Genomic DNA, 10212 nt, shown 5'->3' with positions numbered 1-10212 from the left:
TTATTTCAATTTTGCGATCCAGCTTTGAGAGTATGAAAGAAAACTTTTCGCCCATTTTGCAAAATCACTGGGCCGTGTCGTCAGCTTGTAACCACAGAAGCCCACCACCAAAAAAATGGTGGCGGCAGAGAGCTTCATCTCGCGCTGGATTCTCAGCACCAGGGGTTCGGTTTTCAACATTTCCTGGGTGATGCAGGCCCCTTTGTTGGCATGGGGGAAGGGTTTGTTGGGAACAGGGACCCCTAGAAAGTCACAAAGCGGTCCCCAGCCGTTTTTGAAATCGACAACGTGAAGTTTATCTTTCGGCGCGTTCTGTTAAATATATATATATAGGTGATTATTATTTTAAACATTTTATCTTTTTAAACTTCAATTGTTAAAGAATTTTTGTAAAAGTTAATCTTTATATTAACATTTTATATCTTAAGAACAGCTGTGTTTTAATATTTTTTTTCCAAATATTCAACTGATTAGTTTTAAAGTAAACAGCCTAACGTCATATTAGCGCCTAGGTTTAAATACTGTTTCAGTAAACCTAGTTTGCTCTTAATTGAACAACCAGTTTACCTTACTAAAACTATGTAGTAGAACAAGATAGTAAATAAAAAAGTTACTCCATAAAAATCGAATCATATAAATATTTTTGATGTAAAAAGTTGATCAAAGTAAAAGCGTCAATATGAAAGTAAAACTATTATATTTTATGAACTTGCCTACATTTTCAAGGTAAGAGTTATGCATTCTGTAAAACTTTCTCGCCATCAATTCATTTACTTTAGTCTCTTTAAAAAACCTTTTTTCTCTCGAAAATCCAAACACTACGTTAGCTGTTACGTAATTGCTTTATTCTACAATGTATTTTTAATAAAGCTTAAAGTAGTTATTTTAAACTTAAAGTAATTCTGTAATATTTTGACTTTGTTTAAGAAATTCACCTAGCATTAAACAACTACACATTAGTTTTGATATTTTTTTCCTTAAAACATGTATATGTAGTGACCTGTATTAACTTGCTTTTAAAGTATTTTTTAGTTCACACTTAAATTATAGTTTATAGAAGATTATTTTTGTTTATAAAGCTAGTTTTAGCTGTCAGACGAATATAAAAAGTGAAAATCATGCTAACACATTTTGGACCCCCATTTAGTCATTGCCATGAAAGTTGGTGAGAGCAAATTGAACATTCTAATGGTAAAAGTATCACTTGTCTTCAACTGTTTCTGAAAACTGTTGAACCAGATGTCTTCTGTTTCACGTTTGCTCCAAACTATCTGATTAAGAACTATTAGAATTAAAATTTCAATTGAATTACAAAAGTTATTTACATTACAGTTTACATGTTTCTAGAAATTTATAATTTTTTATTACATATAGACATAAGATTTTAGATCAAAAATTTAACTCAAAATGTTAATTTACTTCTTTAAGTTTGGTTTAAAATTTCTGATTTGCGTAAAATTATGGTGTTTAGTCAATGATGTTTACATAGTTATGTTTAGTATAATATTTTGATAACTTAGTTTGTTCGTAAAGTTGCATTAAGTTTTACTTCTTTTAAATATTGCAAACACAAGTTCAATAACTGAGCTATTAAATGTTAAGCTAAAATCCCTAATATATATATTTTTTTTTTCGAAATGCTATTGCATACAAAACTTATAAGCAATAGTTAAAATCAAAAACAAAACTTATGCAAATAACAAGAGAAACAAGATACATACATAAAGACTGCTACATGGAACAAATAAAAAAATGTTTTATGCTAACATCCTTTTATGGAAATAAATTTCATAAAATAAAAATTACTTTCGCTTCAGGGAAAGCCCGGTGAATTTCTTCCCAGAAAAAACATCCGGGTACGTCCGTGACCGCATCGACGTTTTCAAACATTCTCCTGAAGTCCTCATTTGTCCCTCCAGTGGTGAATATTTTCTCCCAATCATCTAAAATGTTATATTTTAAACGAAAAATCTATTATCAATCGTTATGATTATGAACTAATTTGATAGCAACAACTATAAGGAAATCATGAAAGTTTGATTGTACTTTTTTATTACAAAAATGGTTTTTTTAGCGTCATTTTTTTTTTGTGTCTTCAATTAAACAGTGAATTTATTTACTTTTGTCATGACGTCAGACATATACAAATGTGCAAATATAAATATCTTCTAACTGCCGAGATGCTCGTAATTTTCCATGAAATCATAAACTTCATAACCGAGCTCAGTCAGTGCCGATCTCATGGTTTTCGTGCCACACTTCGAGTATCCCGCGTATATCACTTTCATTATGACGTGTCACATTAATTTGCTTGTAAACGTAATTAAATTAACGTAATTTGCTCGAAAACCTATTTATCAGTCTAATTTTACTACCTGTTTAAGTTGGTCAACAAAGTTCAAAATGTTTAAAAAAAACTATCTAATAGTATAAGTTAAACGAAATTGATTTTATAAAGAGTTTAAAAAAACTAAGGGATATGTGTTTGCTTTATACTACGATGTTCTTATTCTGTTTCAAACAAGTTCTTATTAAGTTGAAACTAAGTTAGCTTGTTAAGAAGCAATTAATTTTTTAGAAAACAAAAACATACTTGTTTAAAATCTAATGAAAAGGTTTGATAAATTTTTGAAACTAAGTCTTCGTAGATTGTAGTAAAAAATAATTTCTGCACAGCCTTTTATTAATTGTTAAGGAAACTTAACTTTATTCTATAATTGAAAACTTTAATACAAACTTTTTATTTTTCTAAAATAAAGTATCAATTTATTGACATTTCACTTTTAACTTAGTGACTGTTTGATTATAAAATTTTTCTAGTTTATTTGTTTTGCATCATGTTTACTCTCTTTTGCAATCGTTACGTTTTTTTCTTTCAGTTGTTAGCTTTATCAGAAAATGCCATAAACGATTCAACTTAGTATATTTTTAGTAAATAGTGAGTATCTCAAATTGTTTTTTGTGCACATACATATTCATTAGATTTTACCTACTATACAGTTTTAAAAGTTTTCAAAATTTTTCATTACCATTGCTTTTTGATTTTAAAAACTCTCTTTATTGTTTTACTGTAGAAATTTGTATAAAGCTTTATTTGGCTTTAAAAAAAGTATTTTTATAAACACAAATTTAGACTTATATCGTTGTTTTCCTACTTAATGTTGTACTAAAAAAATTAATTTATATCGTCTTTACATTTAATTCATAAAGATGAAACACACTTGGTAATTATAAAGATTATTAGCAAAAGTAAAACTTGTTAAAAATTGAACTGTAATACTTGTTACTAAAATTACCTAGACCTCTTATTATAAGGAACCTAGTTTAATAAAGTATTTTTTTATTAAAGTATTTTTAAAGGAATTTATTTTGTAACAAAACTAAGAATGATTTGTTATAATTTTAGAATTTACTAAAGATTAGTCAGTTTTCAAAATATCTTGCTTCAACTTTAAAATATTTTATTGCTAAAAAATAACATCAAAGTTCATGTTTTAGTATTAAACATTAAAAGATTTGTTATAAAAAGTATAAATACAACACTAAAATCGGTAAACAAAATATGCATCAAAATAAAAGCGAAATGTTAGGTAAAATAATAAAACATTAGAAATATTTGAAAAATAAAAATTTAAAACTTTTGTTTAAGAAACTAATTCCATTTAAATATTTATAATAAAAATTAAAGTAAAACTGTTGTTTGTTATTCATTTTTTATTACTATGGTATTAATATTAAGTAAATAGTTAATAATTTAGAAACAAAACTGTATATTTTATACACGCTTATTTCAGTTTTTCCATCCAGCTTTGAGGGTACGAAAGAAAACTTTTCGCCCATTTTGAAAAATCACTGGGCCGTGTCGCCAGCTTGTAACCACAGAAGCCCACCACCAAAACAATGGTGGCGGCAGAGAGCTTCATCTCGCGCTGGATTCTCAGCACCAGGGGTTCGGTTTTCAGCATTTCCTGGGTGATGCTGGCCCCTTTGTTGGCATGGGGGAAGGGTTTGTTGGGGACAGGGACCCCTAGAAAGTCACAAAGCGGTCCCCAGCCGTTTTTGAAATCGACAACGTGAAGTTTATCTTTTGGCGCGTTCTGTGAAATATGTAATTTAAGCTTTTTTTTGTTTGACGAAGATTTATAAAATTTTGTTTATAAACACAGTAGTTTGTAAACATTATGGCATGTTCTAGTAACCTTTAATTTGTGATTAGTTATGTATTTTTTTAAGTATATAATATACTTTTTAAATACATATTAAATAAAAATTAAATACAATTAAATAAAAATGTTACTACAGTTAGTTGGTTATTGCTCGAAATTATCTTTTTTTATCTCTGAGTTTCAAGAAATTTAATCAAATGTATTTGCTTAAACAATTATACGTACACCTTTCACGTGATATATCCTCTAGACTAGATTAAAGAAACAAGTACATCTTAATAGGCTTAATTACTAGTTTGAAACTTACTTACATTTTCAAGATAAGAGTTGTGCATTCTGTAAAACTTTCTTGCCATCAATTCGTTTACTTGATTTTCTTTGAAAAGTTTGTTTTCGCTTGCAAATCCAAAAACTACCTTACCTAAAAAACATTTATTTGTTTTACACCCTATTTATTTAAGTCTTAATTTTTGTTTTATGAAGACAGAATAAAGTCGGTATATATTATTTTTACGAAAAAATCCTTTTTGTAAACTAGATTGTATTCAAAAACAAAATTTTGGTTTTAATAGTGTTTGATTTCATAAAATGTTAAAATATATAAACTAAACCTTGTAAATTTATTATTTCAACTTAACAAGTAAGAATACGTAAGTGACAATTTTATCATAATTGTTATAAACAAACTTAACTATTTTAAAGAACGTTTATGTTATTTTTTGAATTTTCTAATAATTTTTTTTCTTATGTTTTAGGTTATCAGTAAAACATTAGTTTTATGCAAAATTTTTAAACTTAAACAACTTCTTTGCTCTAACAAAGAAAATACACTTTTTCAATATGCGGATATTTATCTAAATTTAACAGTATGTGCAAACTGTAGTTTGATATTACTAGCTACTTATAAATTTGTTTTTTTTATTATTTTTCATTACAATTGAAACATATCATTGATAACATGCTTTGAATATATTCAAAAATTAATACTTTTTGTGAACAAAAAATATAATTATCCAAAAGCATGTTATTTAGCAACTAAATTCAATAAAAATTGCATAAAACTCAAACAAAGTTTATTTACTGCTAAAATGCTTTAACTTCATTTAGAATTTTATCATTAATAAAACTTAAAATTGACTAAAATCAAATTTAAGTTTAAAAATGTAAATTTAAGCATAATTAAAAATAAAGGTTTAGTAGTAGTATGATAAAAAAGTTAGTCAACGTTTAGTTGGTCTTTTGTAGGTACTAGGTAATAAAACTTATATAGTCCACCTTTAAAGTTGAGGCTTTATGTATTAAGTTTTTATTATTACTATAAAGTGATTGGTACTTGGGTTAGATTTAGAAAAAAAAAACAGTTTTTTTAAAGATCTACCGCTGCTAACCATTAAATCTGTTAACATAAGTGTTAGTCATATATTCAAAAAAATAATCAAAAGTAGTTTATGACAAAAAAATATCTAAAAATAGCACTTAATAAATAGTTTCATTTTGTTTACTTTTTAAAAGCAAGACTTTTTTTTAAATATTTTCTCCATCTTTTTTTACTCATCTTGTTATAGACTAGATATGTTATTTTTTAATTTGATTTTTACGGTAAGTACGTTTATGACAGTGTATTTATTATTCTATTTGTATAAAAGGAATTAAATTTTTAAACTTTACTTCACATCAAAAAAGGCTGTTTACTTAATAAGTTTAATGATCACTATAATGTTTGTTATATATTTCAAACATTTAGCGTCATATACTAAACAAGTTAATTTTCAGTATATACTACGTTTTATATATGTAGTTTTGCAACGATTTCATCGCTAAAATGTAGTTTGCTTTAAAAGCAGAGACATTATACTTAATTTAATTATGGAATTTTAAAAACTTTCTCAAATTAATTTTGCAAGACTTAGACGAACAAGATTTTAAGTTTTATAAATAACAATATTTACAACTACTATAATTGCAAAATTTTCGAAACATATTGTTACTTTTTGAATATTGTTAGTTTTTGAAACTACTAAAGTGTTGAACACAATACTCTAAATAATATTTTGAAAATATTTAGCAGGCAGTTTGTTTAAAAAAAACACACACACTAACACATTTTAATTCCCCACTTGTTCATTTTCATACAGGATGGTGACAGCAAATGACACATTTTAATAATGAAAATATCGTTTGACTTCAACTGTTTCTGAAAACTGTTGAACCAGATATCTTCTGTTTCACGTTTGCTCCAAATTATCTGATTAGCGTTTTTATGAGTTAATAAAAAAATTTATTCAATTAATTTTACCGACACGATCAAAATCTGAACTTAAACGGTCTATATTTTTTACAGGTTTATAAAATATTTAAATTGAGAACAAACTTTTACAATAAATGTAATGATAAATTTATAATAATACACTTTGTCTACTATGTTTTTAGAACTTTTAAGAACAAAATGATGTTTAGCCTACACAGGTGTATTTTATTTAAGTATTTAATTTTGTTGTACTTCAATAAAATATTAAACAGTTTAATAATGTACAGTTGCTACTGAACAAAGTATGAGCAATAGAAAAATACAGTACTGCTGTTCTTGATAAAATAAAACAGCTGTCAAAGTTTGATCAATTAACAATAAGAATACACTTTAAAGTCTTACTTTCGCTTCAGGGAAAGGCCGGTGAATTTCTTCCCAGAAAAAACATCCGGGTACATCCGTGACCGCACCGACGTTTTCGAACATTCTTCTAAAGTCCTCAGTTGTCCCTCCAGTGGTGAATATTTTCTCCCAATCATCTAAAATGTAAACACATCAATTTATATAAGTTTATATATTAGTTGTTGTACTTTGAAATGTTTAACACTTAAAATTATTAGTTTTTATTTGGTTGCAGCAACTCTAATGACTTATAAAAAATGATTGCAATGTTTTGTTGGAAGTTATTTCTTAAATAAAGCAAAACTTTTATTTAAGCTAGGGTTTTTTACTGAGATAATCAATTCAAACACATGTATGTGCAAATATTTCTTTCTACTAACCGCCGAGATGCTCGTAATTTTCAATGAAATCATAAACTTCATAACCGAGCTCAGTCAGTGCCGATCTCATGGTTTTCGTGCCACACTTCGAATATCCCGCGTATATCACTTTCATTATGACGTGTCACTATATTAATTGTGTGAAGAAAAACTGTTTTAGTTTAATTTTTTTTCAAAGCTTATCTATTATTACAAATCTTTTAATATGAAGGCGCGTTATATATAAGTTTGCGGCCTCATATTTTTTTCTGATTAAAAGTTAGTTTAGGTAAGCCGTAATTTTTTTTCACTTATTCAGTTTCATTTTGCAATAAGTGAAGTTAAACTGTATAACAAACCAAAGCTTACGGCGTAGTTGTAAAGTTTATAAAACTATCGTTATGTGTAGATTGCGTCATTATGCTATAATTAAAACTTCTATAGCCGAAGGTATGTTTATGAAAAGTCGAGTTTTAAAACTTTTTTATAATAATTTTTCTTATTGTTTAATTTGTTTTTAAGTTTTCAAAGAACAATGTGAGTCAATTTTTTGCTGGTTGTTAACTAGCCTTTAAAATACATTTTAAGTACATAGATTATTAATATTTATTCAAATTCTTAATATACTTAGAAAAAATTGATATTTTTGTCATTAATTTAAGTCATGAAATACTCAACAAACAAAACAGCACTAAAAGCATAGTAGTTACTACGAATATTTAAAAAAAAAGTTGGTATTTACCAAACAGTGTTTATCTATAAATGTAATAATTAAAAAATATATTAGCTAATTGAAATGAAAAAAGTACTACATTACAAATAAAATAATAACATTTATCTAGGTTGTAACAGATTAATAAGCTTAAGTCTTAACAAACTAAACTAAGTTATAAAAAAAATTATTCTCAAACAAACAAAAACGCTTATCACTTTTGAAAGTACTAAGTTCAAGATAACTTGATACAAATTATTATTCGATGCTGCATTATTAATCAGGTGTCTGCTTGACTTGATGACTTTGCACTTTGTTTGCTTTGAGCATTTTTTGTTTACACTGCGACAGTTAACGTTTACTTTTTGCGAAATTTTAGATGTTAAGTTTTTAGAGAAAGCTGCTTATGTTTAAGTATTTTAGTATAAAACAACTATTTTCATTCTTTTTTTTTTTGATGCATGTAATATCATAACTTAGGTTATAATTTAAACAGAAAGTTGTTTACTGTATACAAACGTTAAGTACACAAGTATTTATCTGTTTAAAGATGCATACAAGTTTCAAACTTGTTATTAGCTTTAATTTTAACAAATGTAAAAATAAAGCTACTAGTTCTATAATTTTTTTTTTTGAGAAAAAGCGATATTCGGTTTTGCTTATATAATACTCTTTTCCAAAAAATAATTTTGCACACGACCTCAAACTAAAACTTAACAAATACTTTGTTTTTCGTTAATTTTCAGATTAGTTTTCTAAATCATTTATCTCAGTATTAAAATTACGCAAGTTTTTCTGACCTGGATTAATATCACTTTTCTAGGTTTTGTTATTGAAATTAAGACATGACTTTTAAGTTAAATATCATATTATGTTTTTTCATTATATCATTTTTTTTTAGCAAACAATAATGCAAGTTTAAGGGGTTTTAAATGTGTTTATATTTTATTTAATGGCTCAATAGTAATTAAGTGATGTGCAACCCGACAAATAAATATTTCTTTTTAAATGTATGTTTGTTGACCATATTCTGGATTTTGATTATTTTATCGTGTTCAATAAACTTAAAGTACTTGTAAAACAAATGTCTATAAATATTAATTTGTGAGGGTTTATAAAACTGGAAAAGCTTAAACTTAAATAGTCTGTATTTTGAAAGTTATCAATTATAAAAATAATTTTTAAATTCTCAAAAGTGTTCTTATGATAATTTAAAAAACTTTTACAAAAAGGATAAAAAAGTAATAATTTTAATCTAAGCTAAATAGTTATTAAACCATACTTAAAAAAATGTATTATTAACCTCTTGTTGAAAGGTTTCAATTTTCCAAGTCGTGGGCTATTTTTTCTAAAAATGACGTTCACGGGCCGCACTCTCAGTAGAAATTTATTTTACAGGCTGAAGTTGTATAAAGAATTGGCTGCACGTTTGGCCCGCGGTTTTCAGTTTGCAGAACTATGATTAGTATATATTCAAAAATAGATATTTAATTTTGATATTAAATTTGTGTTCAAATAGGTTAAATAAAACTTGTAAGTAGCACTTTAAGGTGCACTTAGAAAAGTTTAGTTTGTCGTAGTTTTTTATGTTAATTATTTGTTCCGAAACATAATAGTTTTTAAATGCCTTTTGTTTTTTTGTCACATAAATTAGGAGCAAAACGCATTCTGTACCAGTATATAAGTAAAGAATTAACATCGTACATACTTATAAAAATATAAAATATACACTAGAGTGCAGTAAAACAGATTTTTATATTTTAATTCTATTTTTAATCACCTTGTGTAGGCTGTTTTGCATTACTTGATGTTTAACTACAAAGCCAGCAGCTTATCTTGATAAGTATTAGACTTTTTCAATGTTATTTCGATTAGTTATTAAGAACGTAGTTTAGTTTAACAATGTATTTGTTAATGTGACCTCTACTCGCTGGGTTTGTTACGGTAAAAACTTTATCAATAACACAAACAGTTTTTGCCACTATAGCAACTACGACAAAGTGTGTAGTAAGGAGTTTTCTATTTTGTTTACAGATGAGAAACCATATAAGTTTTCTTTTACCAAGCCGTCTTGTTATTGGATATAATACTATAGTTTGATTTATTGTGAGTATATTCATTTTAACACATCTAAAACAATCTTTAAGTTATATTTACTTATAAATATTAAATTAAGGTGCGGACTAAAAACTAATGAAATTATTTGTTGATGAACAATTTAATAAAAAAGTAAAATACATCTATTGATATAAATACAAACGCTAGTATTAACTCAACATTTAACCAAACTCAAAAATTGTAATTTTTGTAGTTTGAAAGTTTTGT

General features: G+C 26.3%; 2 protein-coding genes across 2 annotated transcripts; both read right to left on the bottom strand.

The window, feature by feature from the left end:
• On the bottom strand, positions 1 to 2288 carry LOC145833572 (uncharacterized). Its single transcript, XM_082940739.1, has 5 exons — positions 2174 to 2288; positions 1807 to 1943; positions 1127 to 1271; positions 718 to 827; positions 1 to 312 (listed from the first exon to the last, which is right to left on the bottom strand). The coding sequence occupies exons 1-5, from the start codon at positions 2286 to 2288 to the stop codon at positions 1 to 3; spliced, it is 819 nt and encodes a 272-aa protein (XP_082796865.1).
• Positions 2289 to 3785: 1497 nt separating this feature from the next.
• LOC145833571 (uncharacterized) lies at positions 3786 to 7311 on the bottom strand. Its single transcript, XM_082940738.1, has 5 exons — positions 7197 to 7311; positions 6817 to 6953; positions 6267 to 6411; positions 4478 to 4587; positions 3786 to 4097 (listed from the first exon to the last, which is right to left on the bottom strand). Exons 1-5 carry the CDS (start codon positions 7309 to 7311, stop codon positions 3786 to 3788), a joined length of 819 nt encoding a protein of 272 aa, XP_082796864.1.
• Between the last annotated feature and the right edge of the window lie 2901 nt (positions 7312 to 10212).

Source organism: Thalia democratica, chromosome 4 (genome assembly GCF_965202585.1).
Source record: "Thalia democratica chromosome 4, ktThaDemo2.hap1.1, whole genome shotgun sequence".
In the NCBI taxonomy this organism is placed as follows: Eukaryota; Metazoa; Chordata; class Thaliacea; order Salpida; family Salpidae; genus Thalia; species Thalia democratica.
Note: the sequence above shows the minus strand (reverse complement) of the source record. Positions and strands in the feature narration are given on the sequence as shown.